Source organism: Gallus gallus, chromosome 23, assembly GCF_016699485.2.
Source record: "Gallus gallus isolate bGalGal1 chromosome 23, bGalGal1.mat.broiler.GRCg7b, whole genome shotgun sequence".
In the NCBI taxonomy this organism is placed as follows: Eukaryota; Metazoa; Chordata; class Aves; order Galliformes; family Phasianidae; genus Gallus; species Gallus gallus.
In genome coordinates, this window is record NC_052554.1 from 1,800,324 (window position 1) to 1,826,522 (window position 26,199).

Sequence of the window (26,199 nt, forward strand, 5' to 3'; positions counted from 1 at the left end):
TCCCGCTCCCGGCTGCCCCCGGCCCGCCTGAATGGGGCAGATGCAAGATGGCGGCGAACGCGAACTCGGCCGGAGGCGGCGGCGGCCTCTCGCTCTTCGAGTGCCCCAGCTGGTGAGCGGGCCGCGGCTGCACGGTTCTGTGGTGCTGCGGGCCCGCAGCGGGCCGCGCCGGAGAGCGGCTGCCCGGCGGGTCGGGCCGGGCCGGGCCGGGCCGGGGGAGTGGCGCCGGGGCGGGACGAGCCGCGGGGCTGCGGCGCCTCGGGGCCGAGGAGACGGTCCGCCCGGGCCGGACCTCCCGCGGGGAGCGGGGCGGCGTTGGGGTCGGGGGTCTGGGCCGGAGGGAGCCCGGCTCAGCGCCGCGGGGCCCGCTGGGGGCAGCTTGGGCCGGGGTAGCGCTGCGTGGGGCCGAGCTGCGGCGGTGCTGCGCCTCTTCCGAGCGGCGCTGGGGCGGCGGGCGCGGCCGTGTCAGGATGGAGGCAGCGCGGGAAGCCGGGGCAGAGCGATGTGCGGGACGTGGGTTCGGCTGAACTGGTCGTCTGCACGGCGCTCTGCCCGGAGCAGGGACGGGGTGGGCCTTCCCCGCTGCCCGGCCGGGCCCTGCTCCGCTGCTCGGGGGATGGATGGGGAAAATGGCACGACAGAGATGAAAGGGGACGGCAGCGCCTTGGTGCGAGTCCTCCACACGCGTGTGCGTGACTGCAGGCCCTAATTGCACAGTCATCCGGCTGCAGGTCTGGGCTGTTAGTGCTGGAAGGCAGTGCTCAATGAGCGGGTGCACGGCCAACGTGCTGTTCAGTTTTCGTTTGTTCCCTAAGCACCTGCTTTAAATAGTAAAGCCATCTAAATCTTAAATAAAATTAAAATAATGTTTGAGCTGGATATAGGCAGTGTCAAGCATCTCTATGAGGCAAGATGGTGATCTGTAAAGCGGCGATGTGAGTTAGACCAAACCAGCGAATGGAATCACAGCATGGTTGGGTTGGAAGGGGCCTCCCAGACCGTCCAGTTCCAGGCCCCCTGCTGCGGGCAGGGCTGCCCATCAAGCCAAGGTCAGGCTGCCCCGGGCCCATGCGTGGCCCTGAGCACCTCCAGGGATGGGGCACCCGCAGCTCTGGGCAGCAGCGCCTCACCGCCCTCTGAGGGAAAACTTCCCCCGACATCTGATCTAAATTCCCCTTCCTTTAGTATAAAGCTATTCCCCCTTTTCCTGTCGCTATCTACCTGTGTAAGAAGATGATTTTCCTCCTGTTTATAATCTCCCTTCAAGTACTAGAAGGCCTTAATGAGGTGTCCCTGGAGCGTTCTCTTCTCCAGGCTGAGCACCCCCAGCTCCATCAGCCTGTCTTTGCAGGAGAGGCGCTCCAGCCCTCTGAGCATCCTGGTGGCCCCATGCTCAGTACCTTCTGGATATCCAACTTGAAATTTGAAAGCTGGATTGTTTTTCTTAGCCTTTTTATATGACAGCGCTCAACAACTTGCATTACATTTGGTGATAAATTTGGGTGATCTCCACCACTGAAAGCTATAGATGGAACAGCTGGGAGAAGTATGGCTTACTCAGTGCTTAGTTTCAGTTGCTTGAATGCTATTGTAGAACAGTTCCTAAAGAGGTACCTTGTGGAGGGGATGACTGCCTGTAAAGGGCCTCTTCAGCTCTGTCACCTACTGGTTCTGCTGCAGGCAAAGCAGGGGCTCACAGCCAGGCAGCTTTCTGCGCCGTGCTGCTGCTGACCTGACCCAGGTTTGAAGCACAATCCACTGCACTGGGATACGGTCCAAGCTGGAGTTTTCACACCCAGCAGTAAGAGGCCATCTCAGGAGACTGGGGCCCTGTTTCTTCCTAACAATTCCAATCTTTTTCTTTTTTCTTTCCTTTTTTCCTTCAATCTGAATGTTCTTTTAGTATAATTTCCTGAAGTACTTCACAAGTAAACCGGAGTTTGTGTTTGGACACTCATGCATTTGAAGGGAGCTCCTTATTTTTCTGAGTACCTTTATTGTACATGTACAAATCATAATGTTTCATGCAAGCTTTATGCAGGATAGTGAAGGTACCCCTGGCTGTCTATTCTTACATGCATTGTTGTGCAAAGATGTGGCGATTAATTTCAGTGAATAACTCCTTTTTGTGTGGGCCAACATGAAATTCTTGGTTAACACTTATTTTGAAGCAGGTAAGTAGTTTCATTAACTGAATTAAAATAATTTGAAGCAGGAAGCCAATATAGATAGCTACCAGTCACAGTGTTTGTGTTCTACAAAAAATATAGGCAACTGAAAATGGAGACTGTTGGACACTTAGGGTTGGTGGGGAGGATCTCTCCTGTCATGCTGGATTTATTCTGGTTTATTTTTCCAGTCTGGAAAGAGTAGAATGTATTTCTTGTTAAAGATTTACATGACCTCCCTTAGTATCTACTGAATTACAGCTTCTAGCTCACGATTTGAAAGTACTTACTGCTTCAGGGCAAACCAAAGAGCACGCAGTTACGATATTCAGTAAGTGACGAGTTTCTCATCATTAGGATTCTGTAGAGTGGAAATGGTTGCAGTGGCAGAATTGGACCAATCTGAAGCTCTGAATTCCAGAGAATCCCAGTGTGGACATATCCCAGACTTTGGTCTAGGCAGCCGGGTAGACCTTAGCAGGGAGAGCTCTGGGTGCCCAGAAGCCATCCCATTTCGGGGAGCTTTCATGGTGAGTAGCAGCTTCTTCTGCAGGGAGTGCCTTCCAGTCTCATTAACTTGTGTTGGAACCAAAGTCATAGTCTTTATTTACCTATTTTTTCTTCTACCTCCACTTGGAGCTGCTGTAAGGGCTACAAATACCTATCATATAAGAAATATATCTTAAACATGATTGTCCAAAGTAGTTGTTTTTTCCCTGTCTTTGAGCTGTTGGTCATGCTTTTGAGCTCTGCCTGTGTTGTTTTATCTGTTCTTCCCCAATATGGATAATGTTGTAGTGTTCAGTTTCCAGAAAAGACTGAAGTTTAAGGGTTTCAATGGCTTAAAGTCTGTACTTTGGTTTGGTTCTCATGCTGGTATGGGTCATTCTTTTTTATTTCCAGCAGTTGAACTAACTCAAGACAGCACTTATTATTTGTCATCTGTCTTAATAGTATTCCCTTTCCTTGCTTCTCATTTATGCATGCACTGTAATTCTTCCATGGACTCGTGCAGCCCAAGGGCACGGGCTACATAATTAAAGTCAGATTAAAGCTGTAATCAAGACGTCGGCAGTGCTTTTCATGGATTACAGTTAGTCAAACCACAAGACTTCACAGTGTCCTTAAGAAACAATTACGTGTCCTGGCTTTATTGGGACTCTGGCATACCTTCTGAGGTGGCTTTAGTCCTGTCAGGTAGAGATGTGCTGGGCCTGGTTTTGAGGTGGACATCACCTGTTTCATGGATATCACCTGTCTTTCCTTCTGTCCTGGTTAGACTTGTATTTGGGATCAGGAATCGTGCTGTGCTCTGTCAGGACACGCCAGTAGCTGGGATGTCAAGCTTGTTCTGCAGTGTACATACATGTAAAATAGTATTCCTGACTGGCAGCAGTGGTTTCAGTTTGTGTGAGCACAGAACAGGCCGCTCTGGCAGTGATTTTACACAGATTTCTGGAGAGGGTGAGCTCTAGAGCTTTGGAAATTGTGCCTTGTCCTTGAAGCTCAGCATGAAGATGTGCATAGCAGTCACCTACACTAAGATTTTAGGGAGTGGCTAAATTAGTCTTCCGAGCCCACAATTAAAAACCTAAATAACTGACCTGATTTTAAACGAACACAGAACTGAATTTGGCCTGTCTGTGTCCCGAACAACTAAAGCTCAAGATTTCTCTCTGGGCTGGATAGGGCTTGCTTCAGTGAGGCTCTCCATTTCAACTGGATGCAGATGTTGTAACCCTGCTGTTATGTCAGCACTGAGTGTTATTGCTGTTGAAAAGGTATTGTTGAGTTCAGTTCCATTATTTGGTACTTTCTAGCTAGGATCACATCCCAAAGCATTGGTGGCTTTGTTCTCGTTTTCTGAAATGTTTCCAGCTTTTTGCCCCATACAGGATTCAGCTCAGCCTGGGCTCTTCATCTTCTTGTCTGTCTGTGCCTATCCTTTCCCATCACTGTCTAGTTCTGCAATAAAAGGTTTGCCATCAAGGGTAGAAATAATCCATACAGATTCATCACGGAATCATAGAATGGCCTGGGTTCAAAAGAACCATAATGATCATCGAGTTCCATCTCAGCACAGCACAGAGAACAGGGATTCTGCCTTTAAAGCACAAGGTGAGGAAACTGAAGAAACACATTTTCTAGTTTCTAATACAGAAGAATGAATCTTTGCCTTCTGTTGTTTAAGTGTTTCAAAAACCCAGTCTGGACGTTGCTTTAGTTTGCTGTTGTCCCTCTGAAATACATCACTGCTAATCATTATTAAGCAGTTTTTGATTGGATTTGCTATGGGAGGGCCTGGACTTTGCCATGTCCAGCTGCTGGGCTGTATTTTGAAGGAACTAACTATTGGAATCAGGGAGCAGAGGGTGTCTGCCAGGTGAGCCATCTTTCTTTGAGAATTGCTTTCAGGATGCATAGGAAGTGGTCATTTAAAATGCTGTAGAGGGGATCGGGTGAGTGTATAAGCAGTTGACTTTGAGGAGGCAATAGCAATTTAATAGAGTCTATGGCTGACTGGGTTCATGGTTTTTTCATTAATGACCTTGACGAAAGCGACTGCAATTCTTACTAGTAAGATGTGTGGTCAGCCTAAAAAGGTCAGAGTGTTGTCCAGTCCTTCTGGTATAACTGAAGACAAGAACAATAAAAATGAGGTAAATACAGGGATATAAGATGGAGGTTAGTTAAGTTCTAACTACTTAAGTGAGGAACTCCTAGCCAGAAACTCACTGATGAGAAATAGAAGGATAAGTACAAGATTTAATCTCAGAAGGACCATCAATCTCTAGTAACATAAATAAATACAGACTCACGCTCCACCTGAGCTGGATGTGTCTCTTTGTAAGGAATGGAGGTGGCAATGCTGTTGTAGAATTTGCAGGTGAAAATGTGCAATCTCTGTCACCTGGACTTAGGAAAGCTCATTTCAGACTGAACAGATAAAATGGACAAAGTCATAGGTGAGGGAATGGAGATGTTACCTTGAAACTGAACAGAGCTTTTGTTGTCTAGTGAAGTAGAATCAACCCTGACTTCCACTGGCTGAAGTATCCTCAAAGAAGGATAGTACTGGCAATTAAAAAAACTGAGGGATGAGAGCAGCAAAGAAATTTAGGTTGGAAAACAAAGGAACAATTTTAGCTAATAATTGTTCTGTTGTTGCTTATGGCTTGACATTCATTGTTCAGTGCAATTGGGTGCAGTTTGAACTGAGTTTTTGATGCCATAGAACCTTTAGTTCTCTCTAATGGGGTATTTAAGTCCCTCCTTTCAGAGGTTCTATATGCATATAGGTTTCTGAATTTCACTGTATTCCATGGAGACCTTGTTCCCAAGTAGGTAACCAAGGGAACCTGAGTGAAGCAGTGCAGTCTCATTCTGTGTGGAGCTGTGCATTGTAACAAGACAACAAACAGTGCTAAGGTGAAGTTCTACAATTGCTTTAACCCAAATGGAATGCTTTGTTCAGTTCAAGCAGCTCCAGTTCTCCTCAGAACTCTTCCATCAGACAGACCTCACGGGGACCTTCTGGGGAGGGCAATTAAGAACGTGCTAATTTGAAGCCTGTGCTTATGTCTCCTTGCTCTAGTTGAAATGGACTCAATGCTCCTCATGGGTCCCTTCCAACGTGGGGTATTCTGTGATTCTGTGAATTATTTTAATTCTTCCAAGAGCAGAGGAAGTCATAAATATCTCCCATCCACCTCTGTTTGAAGTTCAGTGCCCTAACCATTGTATTTCCTCCAGACAGAGCAAGGTTGGATCAGAATTACTGGGCGCTTCTTTCTGCAGCCTTCTTCTCTCCATCCAAGTGGGAAGAAACCACTCTGTGTGAGCTAAATAATAACCCTAAAGAGTTTGGCCTCAACACTGTATTTATTCACCACTGCATGTTCCATTGCTGACTTGATCTCAGCTTCAGCAGTGTGTGTGCTGCGTGTTGAGAAAAGCATGTATGACTTATTTCCATTGCTGGTGCACAAGATCACAAACAACCCTTGTGTTCACCACGCATCTTTACTGAGTCCTTTCTATAAAAAAAGAACAGAAGGATGGTAGCACTAATTGAAAACATCAGCCGAGATGGTTTCCTGTCACACCATGTCAGTTACTGTCCCACCTCTTGGCAGCACTGTGGGCCTTTGGCTGCCAGGAGTTGGAGCTTTGTGAAATGAGCACTGTGTTTGGATGGTCATGTTTAGCATCTAATGTTGGACCAATCACCACAGATGTCCTCATTCTCCTTTGCTGTGGAATTAAGCTGTAAGTTAACCTTGAGTGACACTGCTTTCTACAGATGATGCAAATATTAGAAGAGGTGCTCTTCTTGCTTTCAAAGCCAAGGATTATTGATTACCATGCTTCAAGAAATAATGAATATTTGTAGCGTTCATTAAGAGGGCTTAGGGAATGGATACTTGCATGCTTTTTTTTTTCCCCCTAAGCTCCTGAAGAGAGATACTCCACTTATTCACACAGAGGGTGGTGTCACACTGGAACAGGTTGCCCAAGGAGGTTGTGGATGCCCCATCCCTGGAGGCATTCAAGGCCAGGCTGGATGTGGCTCTGGGCAGCCTGGGCTGGTGGTTGACAACCCTGCACATAGCAGGGGGTTGAAACTAATGATCATTGTGGTCCTTTTCAACCCAGGCCATTCTAGGATTCTCTGATTCTAAGATTCTAGTTAATTGAGAAATAAATGAGTAGGAATAATAGAGGACTCTGCTCCTATATGAAGTTACCTCAGAGGGCATGTGTATAGTAACCAACTGATCCAAGGGCACAGAATGAACCTTCAAAACGTCCCAGGAGCACGAAGATCTATATTTAACCCCTTCAAAAAACTTGAGTTACCAGTGACCTTTCTTTCTTCCCATGAATGCTGAGAATGTCACTGTCCATTGTCACCGTTCCTTTGGCTTGCACTGTGCAGTAAGAAAAGTAATAAATGGAAATGTGATCTCTGGGGTTGTTCTTGGAAGGGCAGCAGTGCAGAACTGGGTCACTGCTATTGCACAGAGAGCCACAGAGAAAAGCAGCAGTGGTACTGTCAGCAAGAGAGTGTTACAAATACACATTTTTAAAGGTCTAAGCAGAAAAAGATGGTTTGCTCTCAGCAGTCAAGGATCCTATGTTGTGAACGACAGCGTACTGATGCCATGGGGCTGTTGTGGTTGTGAATGCTGAACACCAGCGTTAATCCTTAATGTTCAGCTACGTGTTAGTGTTGTTTTGCTGTGCCTTCCTGAATCCCAGGTGCTCCCTTTTTCCAAGGGAATGAAGCTGCCCAGTGAATCTGCTTCATAGGGTAAGCAGGAGTGCAGCCACAGGGCAGGGGGAGCTGAGCTGTTGGGAGAATTTGGTGGAGGAGGACTGTACTGCTGTAGGATCACGGTCCCCTTCCCATCTAATGCTGTCATTTCTTCCATGCTACCTGTGTCTGTAGGGAAGTTTGATTAAGTGGAAGAACGCTGGCCATTGGCCAACATTTTTATATTACTCAGCTATGTATGAAACCCTTCTGATGTTTTTGACCATCACCAGTTCTAGAGGGGAGCAAAAGGACGATTTTTGGCTGTTAAATCTTTTTTTTCCCCATATAAATTTGCTTACATTTGTGTTGCATTGGTCTGTAGATCTAATAGAGCATTGGCTCTACTATTAATGAACTTTTCGCTAAATACTTTGATACTATACTTAACTTTCTTTATTTTCCAGGGCAGGAAAACCTCCACCTGGCTTACATTTGGATGTAGTCAAAGGAGACAAACTCATTGAGGTATGAAAGCAGATTTTGTGTGTGCTCAGTGTGTCACATATATAGGCACCAGTGGTAGAAAATCTCATAGCATTTCCCACACCCACTCATAAATACTTCCCTCCTCTCTGATGTTTGTTAGTCAAATAACGTGGGGAAAGAAATCTCAAATCCAAAAGAGTAAGAATACAAGTTCTTCAAAAACCAACACACAAACCAAATGCTCTTCATGTTTTTGGCAGAGAAGACCTAAGCCAGTGACTCTATTTTAGCCACAGAGAGACTCCTAACCCCCAGTTGACTGAAACACAGACAAAAGTTTCCAGATAGCAAAGTCAAGCCAACTTCTCTGAGCAGAAATTTGGAAAACTAAGAACTCAGTGTTAGATGAAGAAGGACTTAAGGAGCTTAGTCTTTGCTGATTTGTACTGTATGTTACCACAAGTGCATCAGACATGAAGTGTTTCTTCTGATGTCTTGCAGGAGAGATTTACTATTTAAAAATTGATTAAGATACCAGAATATGCTTTGCAAAGGAGACAAAATAGAGGATTTACAAATAAGTTTGTATTTTCCCAGGCCAGAAAACAGCAAAAAGAAGCTTTATGGGGATAGTCCGTAACTTGTTGGTTTTACAGATTGTTTTAAGAAATTTCTCTTAGTCCACATTTGAAAACACAGGCAGTTTGCAATGCCAGCGTTGACCTTTGTGAGATCTTTGCTCACCCTTAATTTGAAAGGAACTAGGTACCAACACGTGTAATCACATCTTCACAGTACTTCATTACGTCATGTACGGTGTGAATGAATTGGCTCATACCAGTATGGGCTATCCTTCAATGCAGGTATCCTTCACTGGCTCTCCCTAGCCCACAATAACTTTCAATCCCATTGCATTTTTTGTCTTCAAACGATGCTCCATGTCTTTTTTCAGTGTTGTTGTATGTTAGGAACTGTTTTAGAGGTTTCGGAGGTCAGAGCTGAATTAGGACTGCTTGTCAGCTCAGCCATCCCACTGCTATCCTATCAATAGCATCTGTGGCAAGGATTGTACTTGGCATCAGGCTTTCCAGTATTTCTTTCAGGCCATGTAAGGAGATGGTGAGCAAAGCCAGCTGGCAGTGCCTTTGTTTTTTCTGGTCTCTGGCAGGTGGCCTTACTGCAGCCCTCCCACCTGGGACACTTATTCTATGAGACAAGGTTTTTCTTGTCATATTTCTTTTAGATATTTGAGAATGGAGAGCTTTTGGGTGAAAGAGCCTATATGGAGCTGCTAAATTAATCCACAGAGGCTGTCAAGGGAGATCTGTTCCAGACTGAAAAAGGCAGCAGAATGCAATACAGAAGCTGAGAATGCACCATTGGTTTAGGCAATACATGAACAAATTCAGCATTGATAAACTGCCAGCTAGGAATATCATCCTGGTTCTGTCACATTCCAAGGATGGATGGTTAGGCTGTGCTACCCAGAGCTTTTGGATCTGCAGAAGGCCAAGTTTGGCTTTGTAAGCCTGAGGTCTCTGTCTGAATTGGAAAAATAGATGATGGAAACACCCAGATTCCCTTTTCCTACTATCACATACTAATCCAGCAGTTCTTTTTGCTTAATCTTAACAGCCTTTGCTAGCCTACTATCCAAGTACTCAGAGGTTCAGTAGAGGATGTGATCATGGAGAGGTTAGGGTGTGACCATAGAGTCCTACTTCATTTCTGGAGCATCTGATGTTGATCATCAGCGTTGAGGCATCTCAAGTGAGGGGCACTTTGCCTGCCATGCAGTGTGTAATGTGCTGAGTGCTGCAGCATGTGGTGACTGCTGGGTACAGGCACATGTGTAGCATGGAGGTCCTGCTTGCTGTAGTGGCTCCTTGAGCACTTGATACTAACCGAGCCATCTGTATCCCAGGTCTCCTCCAGAGGTCTGAGGTATACTTTGTGATTGCTGGGTCTGAAAAGTGCAACATTAAAACAAGCCCTGCAGTGTTTAAGCTCAGTGTGTAAAGGATGACACTGGGTTATAGCTCAGAGGCACAGAAAATATTGGAAACATCACTGTGAAGTAGAGGCAACAGTGATTTGTTGCAAGACTTCCAATTTCTGAATTTGTTTCAATCTTAGCAATACCTTTTGAAGCACCATTTAATGAGTGCAAATGAAAACCCATTGGACGTTTGTTTTGGAGTAGATTTTGGACAAGAATGAGAAATAACTGGATCGATTTTTGTGGTCCTTGAAATCGTATAAATGCTGAAATATGGAGTAAGAAATAAGCTTTTAAAGATCCATTCGTTTGTATACCAATTTTGTTTAGGTAACTTGTTTGAATATGCAAAAATAGAAGTCAGTGCTCATCTTTCTCACAAACTGAAACCACAGATTTCATCGGTACAGAGGTATTGAATTTGGGGAGCGCACTCAGTGCTGAACTGAATGGGGGGAGTACTGTGTATTGCTTGTCATAAAGCTGTTGGTGTGAAGGTGTGTTATAACAAGGTGTCAAAAGGTGTGTTATAACAAACTCTATTTGCAGATCAGTAGCTGGGTGAAACAGCTATAATATTAAGGGGCAGTAACTGTGGTGAGGGAGAACATTGGAATGCTAAGTGTCGATTAGGGCTTACAGGGGAAAAGGGGTAGTCTTGTGAAAACCAGTATTTGTAAAGAGACAGTGGTAATAAAGTACCCAGATGATACAAGAGTCCAGGAGACTCCTTCAGAGTATCAATGTATTGTTCTAGTTTGAATTATAATGAGCCTTCAAGGGATGCAGTTCTCCACAAGACACAAGTAAATTCAAAGGAGAGACCTCCATGCTTCAGATGTTCCAACAGGAAGAATATAATTGTTCACATTTTATTTGCACTTGGACCTCATTTGTCAACAGATACTCTGTGTGAAGGTGGATTTCTGATTAAACAGTGATTCTTGACATGTCAAGTGAGATGTTAGAGAGAGGAATAACTGGGTATCTTCCACATTCAGCTGTTCTGAATTTAAAAGGAAGCAATGCAAATTTCTATGCCGATCAGTGTCAAACTCTACTGACATATTGGTCAGTTGATGATGCTTTGTTTTGCATTTACTCTGTTTATTCACATTCTTGAACTTTTCCAGGAAGCTTCAAAAGATTCCAGGAGTCTAATATCCTCTTCTGTTTGATATTCTATCTCAGAAACTCATCATTGATGAGAAGAAATACTATCTCTTTGGGAGGAATCCTGATCTGTGCGATTTTACCATTGACCACCAGTCTTGCTCTCGGGTCCATGCTGCCTTGGTCTATCACAAACATCTCAAGAGGGTTTTCCTCATAGATCTAAACAGCAGTAAGTAGCATAACATTTAGTCCAATAGTACTACTGTTTCAGTGCTTTCCTTTTATTTTTTGTTATTGTTTGCACTGTGTGGCCAGATGGTCATAATCTAAAATAGCATCCTAGTGAAAGATTGGCAGTGGTTAAGAACAAGTGAGTGCTTGTTCCAGGCAACTTATCTCTGCTTCCCCTTGTGTTGTTCTAGACTCTTAAGAGATGCAGAGAGTGAAAGAAAATCACTTGACCTTTCCTTCACAATTGTAATGAAACTTTCTATTCTGGGGGAGGTTTTCTAAGATCTAAAAGCTGACATACTGTGTTTTTCACCAAGAGAATGATTCCAGACATGGTACATTGGGGCGTACAGGATTTTCTGCAGTCATAGTTTGTGAGATGGTAGGTAAAATGTACACACTCATGTTTTCAGCAGTGCTTCATTGGTTTGAATCTCTGGAAACCATGCACAGGTTTTGAACTTCTCAAGGCTTGAACATTGTGAGCTCAAACAGATGACTGACATTGTTTTCCATTGTGATGTTCCCAGCACATGGCACGTTCTTGGGTCACATCCGTTTGGAAGCTCACAAACCCCAACAGATACCCATTGATTCCACAGTTTCATTTGGTGCTTCTACACGGGCATATACTCTGCGAGAGAAGCCTCAGACACTGCCATCAGCAGTTAAAGGAGATGAGAAAATGGGTGGTGAAGATGAAGAGCTCAAGGGTTTGCTGGGCCTGCCAGAAGAGGAGACGGAGCTTGACGTGAGTATGATGGTCCACTGTTCTTAGATGGTGTACCCATCTGCAACAGATGACATTTTTTACTTGTTTGCTTGGTTCAGGTTCTTAATTTCTTGTCCATGAAGATGGTCTGAGGTGTCTTCTGCTGGTAGAAAAATACAGATCATCTAATTCTGCCATGATAGGGTATCTTCATGCTTTTTCCCAGAGTCAGTGCTCCAATAATCCCACTATTCCAGTAGTCTTTTCACAGAGGGATTGCAGGCCTTGCAAAGAGTTGTCTCTTGCCAACTAGGTCACGGGTGATTTCCCATGCTGCTCCCCATTGCCAAATAACAGTGAATGCAGCACTGTTTCCTACAGTTAGGTAGGGGAGAGTGGCAAAGCAGTTTGCATGGTATTCACAGGATCATTGAGTTTGAAAAGGAACTCTCAGGATCATTTGGTCCTACCCCTCTGTTCAAGCAGAGTCAGCTAGAACAAGTTGCCCAAGACGGTTCCTAGTTAAGTTTTTAGCATCTCCACAAAAACACTCAACAGCATTTCTAGATAATCTGTTCCAGCATCAAAACACTTTTTCTTCCTAGGGGTCTAGAGATGAAGCTAGACAGTGGGGGGCAATCTTTTGACATGCACGGCTGATGACAAAAGCAGACTTCACACACTTCTTGCTTAAAATGTTTCTTCTCTAAATCTTTTTTTAGAACCTGACAGAGTTTAACACAGCCCACAACAAAAGAATTTCCACACTAACCATAGAGGAAGGCAACTTGGATATTCAGAGACCAAAGAGAAAACGGAAGAATTCCAGAGTGACATTCAGTGATGATGATGAAATTATCAATCCAGGTAAGTAGTTCACTCTCTAGTTGATAACATTAAAGGCCCAATTTCCAATATTCTTATAGAGATTCCTCATGGCTATATATAGGTAAGAGAACAGAAATTTGGCAGGGAATATTTGAGATCTGCTATTTCAGAGAAGCTGTCCTGTCTCACTTAAATCTGTGATTTCTGCTTTTCTTCTCTCTGTAAAATTTCTGTATGATTTTCTGCAGGATGGAGATGTCACATTCAGCTTAACTGTTCAGTTTTAATCAGATGTTGGAAAGACCTCATGGGTCCAAAAGAATGAGAGGTTTTGAATTCTTTGCCTTCTGTAGAATCTAAATGAAAATTGAACTTATTGTTTGTTTTTTAATCAGGGCCTTACTGTTTTCCCTTCCTGTTCAGTATCTGTCTTCAGCTCAGTTTTTTGCTACTTGTCTAATTCAACATACTTCTAGAGATGTATCTAATTCCTCTTTAGTTATTTTTCTTCCTCAGCTGTTTTATGTTAATGACATTAATGATATCTTATATGGCTAATACTCATAGTAAGCGCAGCTGATTCGTAAGTCTTGCCTTAATTTGATAATGCATAACACCCAGAATAACCATTCTTATTCATAATGTAGCTCTCAGAACATCTTCGTGTTTGATTTTTCAGAGCCTGCGTTGAATTCTTCTGACTCCTTCAAGGCCTCCTAAGGCCTTTAAGGACCAGCTCTTGTGCCTTTGAGCATGCACAGTGCGTTGTCCAGCAGCACCTTTCAGCTCACAATTCCCTTCTGTCTGAGGGGTGTAAACTTGAATGTCCATCTATCCCTTCTCCTAGATCGCTTCCCTATTTTCTATTTGAATGGAAGTTTTCCTTTCCAGAGTAACTGATGAACACTCCTTGAGACAAAACCACTAGGTGTCCCCACCCAGCCACTTAGCTCTTCTTATTAAAGCATGCTTGTGCTTTCTGAGGGCTGCTAGAGTGCTGGCTTTTAGAAAAGTAGATCCATGTACCAATTCTTCATGTAGGTTCCTTCATGTCCTTACTTGACTGATGTTCTGTTTTTCCTTTTGTTGATTCTGAAAGCTGCACTGTTCTTCCCTTTGCAGAGGATGTGGACCCTTCTGTTGGGCGTTTCAGGAACATGGTACAGACAGCAGTAGTCCCTGTTAAGGTACACAGTAACTTTCAGTTCTCCAATCAGTCCATTCTTACAGTGATTAACTCACCACATGGATTACACCTTAGAAACACAATGTGCTATGGTGGAAGGGATTTTCTTTTTAAGGAGAAGTTGTGTTTATGTATCACAATTATACTTTTTGGCAATCTGACCATTTTGCATTAAGTCCAGCTTATCTTCTTTCTTTAATAGCACATGGAATCAATGGCAATTTTTTTTTTTTTGCACCCCAAAAGAACCACCTTTCAGTGTGGTAATTCTAGGCATTGGTTGAAACTGTGGGAAATATGGAAAACAAGAAGTAAAAATGAGAAACTGTTTATTTAAACCCTGTAAGTGCTGAAGGTTTGATAAGGCTGTCTACTAGAACTTAGAGAGTTAAGGCTGTCCCAGGATGAGTGTGTTGCCAGTGCTGTGTTTAATTTGAATACTCTAGGAAGTTATGCAAAACTTCAGGTAACTAAGCAACATTTGTTGCTTGCATAGACTAGGTAATATATGTGGAAAAGGATCATCCTACCTAAGCCACAGACTTACTGCTTGCAGGAGAAGATTTGGATGATCAGGATCATTCAAGTGATGTAGAAATTGCAGTTTCTTACTAAAGGGGAAAAGAGGGACTGTATTACTGACCAATGACCTACCTGGTCTGGTGTTCAGGAAAAGCTCAAGATTGGTATGCATTCATTGTGCACTTTTAACCATTTATTACTGAGTAGTTTTCAAAGAAACCCAAAGGAAATATTCTGGGACAAAGATTGGGAAATCCACTCATATCTATGACTACTTATTTGTGGCCTCTCTTAGTGTGTTTTGGGGGAAAATTGTGTAGCCATCTAGTTTAAGTAGCTTTCTTGTTTCATGTATTTTGTGTAACTGTTAAAATGCTTTCCTCTACAGAAAAAACGGTTGGACAATCCAGGCTCACTGACCACAGATGACTCTGCAACACGGCGTATGCAAAACTTTCCCTACAGTGGAGGATTATATGGTGGTTTGCCTCCAACTCACAATGAGGCAGGTTCCCAGTCACACGGCGTCCATGGGACAGCACTCATTGGTGGTCTGCCAATGCCCTACCCCAATCTTGCCCCAGATGTGGACCTGACTCCTGTTGTACCGTCAACAGTTAACATGAACCCAGCTCCAAATCCTGCTGTCTTTAATCCTGAAGCTGTGAATGAACCCAAGAAGAAGAAATATGCAAAGGAGGCATGGCCGGGCAAGAAGCCAACCCCTTCTCTACTGATCTGAGTTAGGTTTTGTTGAGGGAGGGTGGGAGTTACGAACTCCAGAAACTGTTTATGTGTAGTATTGTCCTTTTGAAATTTTAATGTCCTAACCAGATGTGATACGGAGATTGGAGAAGTGAAATAATCCTCTAAAGATCTGTCTTCAAACGTTTTTATAACTGTTTAAAAAAAGACAACAACAATATAGCTACCACCTCCCTTTGAACCAAAATATATGGCAGCCTTTTCTTAGCCTCTATCCCCAGAGGTCTTTACTATGAATTTTGATCATACAAGTTGAAGGGGCAGAATCACACAATTTAGTTATCATTTATGGCATGACCCTGCAAATGTGTGTATTTAGGTGTTGTGCTTACTATGAGTAACGTCGTTCCTGCCAGGCTTGCTCATAGCAGGTCAGCTGTATCAGAAGTCGATATTCTTGGGGCCAGGCCTTCCAGAAATCCCACTGGTTTGAGTTCTAGAACTTGCTAAATACAGGCCAGCTTTTATTTTTTATCTTTTCAAAGCCTCACACATGTGGGGCATTTCTTTTTTTTTTTTTTTTTCCTACTTTGACTACAACTTGTTTTAATTTCCACCCAAAGCACTGCAGCATCACGTGAGTTCATGAGAACTTGGACTTGAGATGGATGAGGAATCTCTGGGCTTCTTGAGCTGTGGTCCAGTATTGTACCACAGACTGCTATGTGGGTGGATAAAGGGGCACCCATGGATGGATCTGAGCTTGTGTTGGTGTTTGTGGCAGCAAACAAGCATGGCAAGCCTAGGAGCATTTGACTGGTGGCTGGAAACTATCTACAGTGTACAAAGAATCAACAACAACGTAGTGATAACTGAAGGTGGAGTTAACACAGAGGAAGATACTTTTTTAAACTTGATGGCCCTTTTAACTTAAATAGTTTCATTCTTACTTGCAGATGGCATTTCTGAGCTTAGAGTATGTGACATGCAACAAGGCACAGGTGAACATGAGCAGCCATCAGCTGTGTTACAGGACTCTCATGTTTAAAACTGCAGTCTACACAGTATTTTGGCTGCTGGTAACAGAGGATAAGAATTACGTGCTACCTAAAGCTAGAATACAGATTCTCAGTAGAGATTCTGCCTCACCCTGAATAAAGCAGTACACCAAGTTCAGGTTGGTTTCATGACATGAGCCTTTATCCTTTTTTTTTTTTTTTTAACTATTTCATCATTTTTCCCCATTGAGTAAAATGAGAATTGTGATTTGGATTTGGATTGTTGTTTCTAGCCCATGAAATCCTCAGTTTTAGATTTGAAAATCTGATCCAGATTTATTCAGATTGTATGCCTTTATACAAGGTAAGGCCAGAGCCCTTCTTTTTTATTTTCTTCTTTGATTTATTTTTGACTTTAACACTATATATTGCAGTTCAGCTATGTAGTCACATTCCTTTATTTGGGGGATTCCTCCAGGAAATGTGCACTAAAATGACAGTGGTACCCAGCTGTCCATTAGTGTGTACAATACTGTAGCTACCAGGCTAAGAATTTCTGTGAAAACATGATGGTTTCTGAAGCAGTGCTATTTTATAGTGCCTCTTCTGTGCTGTAGGCGCTAGACTTGTTTTGGACAGATGCTTCAAAATCAGTGTGACTTCTGCATCTGCAGAGTGATTGCATCTATCATGGTGTTGAGGCAAGTAGAGCTAGTGGCTACCCCACCCATAGGAGTGATGCCTTTAGAGACTGGTTTATTCCCCCCCATGCCTTCATATCTAGCTCAAACTATTACTCTGATGAACATGGTAACTTCTCCATGATATAGTTGTGCCACTCTGTGCTTAGTTGCTATTGAAAATGAGACATTCTTCTTTCCGACACTCCGTACTCTCCCTAAAAATCTCACACTTTGTTTTATTTTTGCTTATTTCCAGGATGTAGAGTTTTCTGTTTCCAGCCAGTCTGTTTTATGAAGGCAACTCTTTACAGTAAGACTAGTTAGAGCACGTAAGCATTGAACAGGTCATCTTTTTTTTTTAATTTTTTTTTTAATTTTATTTTTCATTGTTTGGTTTTGCCAGTGGCTCTTTGCAAGATCTTTCTTGAAAAGGGAAGCTTTACTGCTTATTGGTTTTTAAAGCTCTTCTCCTCCCTGGGTTTGTACAAGCTCTCATTATTTCAGAGCTTAACGGCCATAGCTGGCCAGTACAGGAGGGGACAGTATAACATCCAGGGGCTTTGTACAGAAGTTTGTACACTTGTGTAATATGTAATAGGCCTTTTCACACTTTCTGTTGAGCTTTTTACCTGTAACCTTTACTATGTTGTAAATTAAATGCAGATTTTGCCAGTTTGGTGAGTGTAGTGTGTTCGTTCCCAGTCTACACTTCTTCTGCAGTTAAGACTGTACGTTTTTTGTGGCCTATTAAAGGAGTTATGCCACCACAACCACTGCTGCAGGCTTGTTCTTAGTGGCTGGCTTGGGCTGCAGCTTTTAAAGCTGCTGCAGCTTCTTTACTTGTGACTTGGTGTTTTGCTGCCTTGTGCTGCAGCATGTTGCACTTCTGTACAAAATAGTGCCACTTAACGTTGGGTTTGTTTTCTAAGTGGAGGCTCTGATAGAATCGTCTCTCTACCAAAGTTAAACTTCAGAGCCCAGCATAGCTCTACTCATTGCCCTAGCTTGCTGGCTCTGGCCTGCAGACTCACCTTGGTTAGCCTAAATGTGCTGTCCTTGGTCACACTGTGTCTCTGCAGCGTGCCCTGGACTCTGGGGAGAGCTGTAGTAAAGAGCAGTAACCTGAGGCTTGCTTAAAGATAACCTGCTGCGTACTGCTGGGAGGGATTCTTAAGCTTTGTTGGATTTAGTAACATTTAGGCTAAAGATTGGTAGTTTTCAATCCAGGAATATTTAAGCATCTGAGACAGATGTGTCTTCATTCATCCAGGGAATAAAGAGAAAAATTCGTTCATGCAAGCTCTGCAGTGCTACTGGGCCCTGCCTGCATGGTGTACGGGAATGTTAGTGTGAGGTGGAGAGGGGAAGTAGGATTGTGCTGAGAGCTGAGAGCAGCCAGATGTGGTTTGGGTCATTTTCTTAGAAATTAGCCTTCCCTGGGAGTCCTGTAACCCATAAGTGGTACCTGACTCACTGACACCAGGCCAGTGCATGTGACTGCAACTCCCACTGTCCCTGTCTGCTTTTTGCTGCCTTCCTGGAAACACCCTGCAATTTAAGACTGACCGTGGCTGTTCTGATGGTTGCATTGGTGTTGTGTTTTGCTTCCTGTGAATCTCCAAGAAATGCCGTCCTTTTCAGGGAAGCTTTAAGAAGAGGAAAGCTGCTGAAGAGCCCACATCCACATGACCACCTTCTTGTGTATAACTGTACGCCATCTGGGATCATCCAGCACATCCTAGCAAATTCAGACACGTTTGCAGAACATGGTTGAGGAGGAGGTCTTAAATACTGAATGTGCTCCAAGTACCACTTAGGTTATTCTGATGTATCTGCCATGGTCCAAGTTATTGCCATCTTGCAAAGACACCAAGATAGAAAGCTGCTGGCCTTTGTGCTGACCTTTGAGGAACTGGCTGGTAGTATTGAGTTAATTCTGGTCATGACCGCATACAGAGGCTTTCCCGACTTGTTTCTGGACTCTGCTGTGTCAGTTCCTGCCTGAGGTTCCTCATCTACTTCTAGATATGTCTAAGAGGAGTGAGAGTTGAGCCTAAAGAAAACAGCAGCATTCCTCCTCCTCTCCTCTTTCTGAAGGGAGGCACAACCAGCTGTTGATCCAACGTCTGCAAAAGTACTGCTTTTATGATTCTAAAAACCTGCAGGAGCTTGTTCTCAGTTAACCTTTCTTCCATAGGCATAGCAGAGCATTGAGTTACTTTGATAGCAATTCCACAGTTTAGCAAAGATGAGGAAAAGCCTGGAAATGGCCCTTTTAAACAGTAATTCCCATGTCTGCTTCAGCAGTGCTGCTGGTTGAATTCAGATTCTGTAAGTTGCTCTAATACTGCTTGTTTGTAAACAGGTCAGAGGGTGGTTGTGCTCCACTGCAGGAAGTGCTATCAGCTGTGAGGATGCTTCATGCTGAGCCCACTGTCCCTTGGATCCTAGCAGCTGACTTCTCCTTTCACCTGGGCTGGTCTGTCTGGGACCCTGCTTGTTGATTCCTGCTTCTGTTTGAGGAGCTCTGGCTTCTTGCTTGTTGTAACTTCAGGATCCCAGCTGTAGCCAAAGCTTAGGACTTTGCATGACAAGCAGGCCATGATGACTCAAGGAGGGCCTAAAATCTGGAAACTCCAGTTGTCTGTCTGCCCTGCAAGGCAATTCTTTAGGCAATTTTTAGGTTTCCCCAGTGGACACCAGAGGAGCAGGTGGACAGCTTTGCTCCCTGGAGGTGTTTATGACAAGGTGTCACTTCCTCCCATTGCCTGAAGCTGAACAGTTCAAGCCTTGCTCCTGACTTCTTACAGCACAGACATGTGCCTCTGCTTCTGTGTCTGCTTCACTTTGCTTTCTTCCAGTCAAGCCATGTGAAGACAAAGGAGAAGAAATCCTAAGGGCAGGAGCCCTGGTACAATGAAGAGTGCTGCTACCTAAATATCTTTCCTGCCTGAGCATGCAAATGCTGTCAAGAGGCCAAGGCTAAGATGGGCGAAGTAAGAAAAGGAGATCCAAAAGGCCAGGTGGACTGAAAATAACTGGTAATACCTGATGTGGTTTGGAATGGTGCTCTGCAGATGAGAAAACCAGCGCTGTTTTCCAAGTAGCTCTATCCACCAGCTGTCACCTGAGCAGAAAGGACACAACAGGATGACATTTTGTCTCTGTGAGTTACTGCAGGGGCTCAGAGAGCAGCTAGCAGCCCTATATGCAGGGGTGGAGGGTGTCCTGTGCTTGCAGGGCCATATCCATGAGCATGGATATGGCCTTTTGATTCAGCAAAGATCCCAAAGTGTTGTTTAGGATGTGGCGCAGATGAGGGGTTTGCCAAGGTCCCAGTGAGGTATCAATCCATCCCAGGGATGGCAGAGAATAATTCACAGACTCACAGAATCATAGGGCCTGGAAGGGACCTCTGGAGCTGCCACCCACCAGCACCCCTAAGTTCTTTTTGGTGGGGCTGTGCTCAGTCTTTTTGTCCCCAGCTTGTACTGATAGTGGAGTACCCAGTTGCAAGACTTTGCACTTGGCTTTGTTGTGGGCCAGAGCTGCTGGGCAATGGTGTCTTTATGCTCAGTGTCCTCTTCTGACCTGGTCCTGCTATGCCTTGATGACGGGCTGGGGATCCTCTTTCTCACCCTATTACCTCCATGCGATGCTGAGTACCACACAGGACAAGCAGCAGAGGAGTAGCTTATTGGGTGCTTTGAATTTTTTTCAAGATGAATGCAAGACTTTGCTTACAATCAGCCCATCCTAATCAGAGAAGATGGAACCAAAGTTTTGGTGGCCCTTATCAAGCCCATCTGTTTCCAGCTAGCACCAACAAAACCTCTTTGCACTGCAGTGACTGGCTGGGAATGCTTTTATGAGATGCTGCACATGACATCTACCAGTGAGTTCGGTGGGAGTGGAAATGATGCAGAGGAATATATCTTAAGCAGCCTTCTCTCTGCCAGGAGACAGCACAGCATGAATCACAGACTCATAGAATGGCTTGGGTTGGAAGGGACCTCAAGGATCATCAGGTTCCAACCCTCCTGCATGTGAATGCTTCAGCTGAGCTGTTGTGCTGTGGAAAGAGCTCTCCTCTGTATGCTGCACTGCAGCTGATGGACCTTGGCCAGCTGGCTGGTGCCCACCAAGCTACTCCTTCAATCCTCCTCCTCAGCAGGAGAGAATACACACGTGGAGATAAGGACAGTGAGTTCATTCACAAATAACTGTCACGAGGTAAATGGACTCAGCTTGGGGAAGACACTTTCTCTCTTCTGATTGGTTTCTGTCTTGGATTTGTGCCCCTTCCTCAAGGTTGTCAGTTCTTATTTATTAAAGTATTGAAGTCATGAAGAGGAACACCCACTGTGTTTATCACAGAGAAGTGGGATATCTGGAATTTAAAGCAGAACTTCAACCTTGAGCAAATACCTCAGCCAGAAAGAAATATCAAAGTCATTTTGAGACATCACTTTCCCCCTTTGGAAGTTTCAAATCCCTTAACTGAGACTTCCATAACCTTTAGGTAGCATCAGGCTATGAGCAAAGCACATTTGCGTTAGTGCAACTTTCATACATCCCAATATCATAACCATAACTGTTATCACTATCAGGATAGTGATAGACAATCTGCAAAAGGTGAGCAGGCCATTCTGTCAATGACCAGCCTCCAATTTCTTGCAAAATCTCATTTATTGCACTGTTGCCCGCTGGTTCTCTCAGCTCCTGCTTCCATGAGCTATGTTAGCCATACGATCAGTACAGAAGTATTTCACTACTGGCCTGGACTTGAATGCAGAGGTTCTGCTGGGGGTTAAAATTCCACCCAGCATTGGCTCTTTGCTCGATTTTGGTATTGGTAGGCAAGTGGAGGTACTGATAAGGTGCTGCCACTTCCTGAATCCTTGCATTCATCGCCGAAGTAAATTATCTTCAGACCCGTTGACCCTTAACATACAAAACTACGTAATGAATATGTTGACCTCCCAAAATCGTATTAAGGAGAATAGCCTTGGGATCCCTCCAGTTCAGCTTCCTGGGTTAGTTTCAAGCTCAAAGGGCTCTCCTCTCCCAACTTCTTCTGTTTTCTACTTACCCCCTTTTTTTTTTTTTTTTTAATTGGAATATATTGGATCCAGGGTCCAATTCATTCCAACTTCACTGCGGTGCTTGTAGCAAGCAGAGGGCACTGCTGCTGCCCCCCACAGCCCTGCCAGGACCTTGCCACATACAGCTGTGTGTTTCCTTTCCCTGGTTACGCTCAGCCCCAGCACAGGGGCACAGAAGCTCCATGTGATTTATGTGAAACGTCGTCTGCTCATTGCTTCCCCTTTGGTTTGTGTGGTGTTCATGGTTGGGTTATTTTTTGTTTTTTTTTTTTCTTTGAGGAAAGTCAATTCCATGAAAAGGACCCAAAACCAACCCAAAAAAGGAAAACAGCTTTACAGAATGGTCGGGGTCAGAAGGGACTGCTGGTAATGAAGCAATAGAGCACGTACCCCAGGGCTGCGTCCATGTGGGACCTCTCCAGGCAGCCGCTGCAATGCTCCTTCACTGGCACAGCAACGTTTCCCATCACGTTCAGATGGAGCTTTCGTCACCATTTCTTATAAAAGGGCTCTTTCTGTCCACCGTGTCTTTTGCAGACAGAAGCTGTGTGGGGCTGACGGAAGCCCTCTGACTGCTGGCAATGTTGCAACAGCTTTTCCTCGGTTGATATCACTGGGCCCTTCAATCTGTTGGGTTCTACGTCTTCCTCTTTTGACCATTTTGTTTTGGTTGCCCCACACGCTCCACCGGTTTGTATGAGGATGTCGGTGTCAGCTGCTTCTGGCTGAAACATAATCCTGGCAGCTCAGTTAGTCGAGACCATCACTCATACCCAGTTCAGCATTTGAATTGATATAAACCATTTCCAGCATCTTTTTTTTCACCTCAGTAATGGCAGTAATGATAACAAAAGGTGTTTTTCTGCTCTGGAGGAAAAGAGCAATTGCATTCACCTTCCTGTCAGCAAGCTGAGCCCAGAGGATTGTGGCAACTTCCTCTGATGCAAGTCCTCTGCTCTGCCTGCTGTCCATTCGCACCTTTAGAGCTTCAGGGGGACAAAAACTAAAATGTGGGCCCTGGCTGACCACGCTCTGTGCTGTGCTCCATGCTGGCCCAGTGGGATCCGCTGGTGAGGAGCTCCCATCTCCACGCCCTCTGTGCTGCCACGGCTGTCCTCGTCTGCATGCCAAGGCCCTGCTGGGCAGGACCCCTCCATGCTGGGACTCAGTCAGTGGTCAGAGGGGACTCCCAATGAGGGCTGTGTGCCTCAGAGCCCCGGTGGTGTGACAACCTTCAGCTGCCATGGGGAAGTGAGGGCTGAGCGCAGATGGGAATGAAGCAGTTTCAATGTGTGTGGAAACCAGCGGTTCCCAGGGCCGTTGGCCTTGTCCCCCTACAGGCAGTGCTGGCAGGAGGAAGTGAAAACACTGGGCGTGATTGATTCCACTCATTTATTCAGCTTTTGGGCTGACGAAGCCCTGACAGCTGCTTTTTGCCTCCTGCAGCTGCTCTGTGACTTCCTATGGGCATCCCGGCCCTCTTGGGCCCACTGCATGTGCCAGCCTCCTCCGCTCCCCTGAGCGCCACGGGATGAAATCAGGCTCAAGGCTGAGCTGCCAGGAGAGCATAGCAGATGTCATTGTCCCCAAAGCAGAGCCACTCAGCCCCAGGGCCCATCATCAGCTGGCCTGGGGATGTCTTTCCCTCTCCTCACTCCCCACACAGCTCTTCTTCATTCCTGAAGGTCTGCTCCTGGCCCAGCTCCTTCCTCCTTGACTCCAACCGGCCATTGCAGCCAAGGCCTGGCTCCTCGCTGCAGCTCAGCAGCCTGCAGGCCGGCTCACAGAGGCTTCTTCCAGGCAAGACGCAGTGTGGTTCTGAGCTGACCATGGGACCACCACCATGCTTACAGTCCCCACGTCCAGGGCTGGACACCTCCATGACCATTTGTATTTTCTCAAACTTCCCACAGAGATTGGAAGTCTGTGTCCTCAGACGTCCTGTGACAGACAGCATCCCTCTGCAGCGTGCTGCCCTGTGTTGCTCAGGTGCCATGAGGATCAGGGGCAGCCGGACCAGCAGCTCACAACAGCATCCCAAAAAGTGCCTGTGAGCAGAGCTATGCAAGTGCTGGGTTTCCTCTATGCTGACTCTGCTTTGTTGTTTGTTTTTCACATCTGTGAATGGCAACCTCAGCAAAGAGCAGGAACAGTCTTCAGTATCTTCTCCAACTGCGTTCATTGCTCCTGAGCTTGGAAGTAACTCTGTGGTATTGGTTTTGCTGGCTTTACTGGTTATCACTGCTCCCTTTAGGCCACTGTACATTTCTGACCATTTCATTTTCCTGTATGACCTTTTATATTTAAACATATTTTTCTCCCTTCTGACTTTTGACCTAATTCTTTCTGTTTCCAGCCTCCCTTCCCTTCTTCCCCAGGCTGGTAGCACAGTACAGGTCTGCAGAGGATGAACAACATCTTCAGTGGCTTTAGCCATCTCTGACTCTGACTCTCTAACTCTGACGTAGAATCATATGACTCTATGATGGCCTGCTCTCACTGTGTGCAGCAGCTCTGCAGATGCCTTCCTCCTGTTACCTGGAGGCATTTTGGCCTCTGACTCACTTGCAAGCTCCCAATGTCCCATCTCCCTTTCTTTACCCAGGGGCAGTGAGGTGCTGGCACTGCTGCCCAGAGCTGTGGGTGCCCCATTTCTGGAGGTGCCTGAGCCCATGGATGGAGGCCTGGGCATCCCGACCTGGTGAAGGGCACCCAGCCCACAGCAGGGGTTACAGCTGGGTGGTCTTTGAGGTCCCCTCCAACTGAAGCCATTCTGTGATTCCATGATTCTGTGAACAAAGCATACTGTGTGCTGGACTAACACCAGATCACGGCTGGCTGATGAGGGAGGCTGCTCCTGCTGCCTGGCTGCACTGAACCCAGTACTGAACCCTGAGTTTAAGAGGAATATATAGAGAAGGTCCAACAAAGGGCGATTAATATGGCCAGGAGGCTGGGCTTGCAACACAACAGGAGCCTTTTTGGGATGCACCAATGGCCACATCTGCAGCTTGGGATATGCAAGGCTGAGCATTAGGGAAGCATTCATTCTGTATGGGAGAAGGAATGCAGAATGGTAGGAGGTCTCCACCCTCATAGGTTGTCCTAACCTTGACACAGCCGACCTGCTCTGGTGCCAAGGGCAGCCCAGCTCCAAGTGGAAGCTCTCGGGGTGTCTCTGCTGCTGTGACATTTCAGGTATACCAAAGCTGCCCTGTGCACAGCACTCACAGTGCTGCAGCACACTCCGACTGTCAGATTGCTTCTTCCTGTTGTAATAGGAAACAGAAGTGCAGCTGATTTCTGTAGCTGGAGTCAAAGCAGAGAGGCATACTTTTGTGCATCATCTGTTTAAAAAACTGCTCTCCAAGTTTCATTTCCACATGCAGGCCCATCTTCCTGCTGTTCCTAGCTTGCAGTTTCAGTTTTGTTCATCAGCCAAGTTGGAGGAAAGCTGTAACAAAGAGAAAGCTATTCTGGAGCTGCAGATCTCCAAAATGCTTTTTCCATCTCAGCAGCCTGTTGCGGTCAGTGTGTGGGGCCAATGACCCTGGGGACCAATGCTCAGCTGCTTCGGTGAAGGATGGGGTCTGTCTGAATGGGAGAATGAGTCAGGGTGCTGCTGCCCATCCTGGAGGCGTGTGGCTGTGGCTGCTGCTTTGCCCATGGCTGAGGCTGCTGCACCCACATGTGGCATGGACCCGCTGACCACCAGTGCAGTGGATCCCTTGCACAATGCAGGGGACATTTGTGCTGGGGGCAAATGGGATCTGAACGCCTGGAGGTGAGCAGGCTAAAGGTGCCTGTGCGGGGTGAGGGCAGCCTTGGCACAGCCCGTTGTTGGCTCAGAGGTGCTCCGTATAGACCAAACCTCTGCCCCACAGCACTGTCTGCCTGCCTGACCTCAGCCACACAGCTGGTGTATGGGACACGTGAAGTGGGGACAGCCTGGGCAGCAGGGGCTGGAGCATCAGCACAGCCAGGGAAGCACCACGGCAGAGCTGGGGGCTCGTGCCTTCAGCCACCCTCGGCACTGCCAGCACCAGCAGGGCAGGGCTGGGAAGTACCTGGGTTGTGGTGGGTGACAGGGCGTGGGTGTCAACAGGACGTCAGCCCTTCTGCACGGAGTGGAGAGCTGTGGGCAGAGAGGGGCTGTGGCCAAAGAGGGAACTACTCCAGAGAGAAGCGGAAGTGAAAAGC

The 26,199-nt window shown here is 45.6% G+C and overlaps 1 protein-coding gene and 1 non-coding gene across 3 annotated transcripts; both read left to right on the forward strand.

Annotated features, from left to right (window-relative positions):
- Positions 1-14: 14 nt before the first annotated feature.
- PPP1R8 (protein phosphatase 1 regulatory subunit 8) lies at positions 15-17,566 on the forward strand. 2 transcript variants are annotated; one of them, NM_001030891.3, is made up of 7 exons: positions 15-112; positions 7,893-7,953; positions 11,105-11,258; positions 11,791-12,011; positions 12,695-12,839; positions 13,923-13,987; positions 14,897-17,566. In NM_001030891.3, the coding sequence occupies exons 1-7, from the start codon at positions 48-50 to the stop codon at positions 15,248-15,250; spliced, it is 1,065 nt and encodes a 354-aa protein (NP_001026062.2). In that variant the 5' UTR covers positions 15-47; the 3' UTR covers positions 15,251-17,566. The 2 variants fall into 2 exon arrangements, with proteins under 2 accessions (NP_001026062.2, XP_024998749.1); XM_025142981.3 differs by having other exon boundaries at positions 11,863-12,011.
- Positions 9,803-9,968, forward strand: LOC112530235. The gene has a single exon (XR_003071729.2). It is a non-coding gene; the product is annotated as a small Cajal body-specific RNA 1 (non-coding RNA).
- Positions 17,567-26,199: the final 8,633 nt, after the last annotated feature.

Excerpts from the sequence above, each read along its gene's own strand:
- PPP1R8 (NM_001030891.3), top strand. The coding sequence starts at position 48 with ATGGCGGCGAACGCGAACTCGGCCGGAGGCGGCGGCGGCCTCTCGCTC. Across the intron at positions 12,840-13,922 it reads TGATGAAATTATCAATCCAG|AGGATGTGGACCCTTCTGTT; the intron begins GTAAGTAGTTCA and ends TTCCCTTTGCAG. Across the intron at positions 13,988-14,896 it reads CAGCAGTAGTCCCTGTTAAG|AAAAAACGGTTGGACAATCC; the intron begins GTACACAGTAAC and ends TTTCCTCTACAG.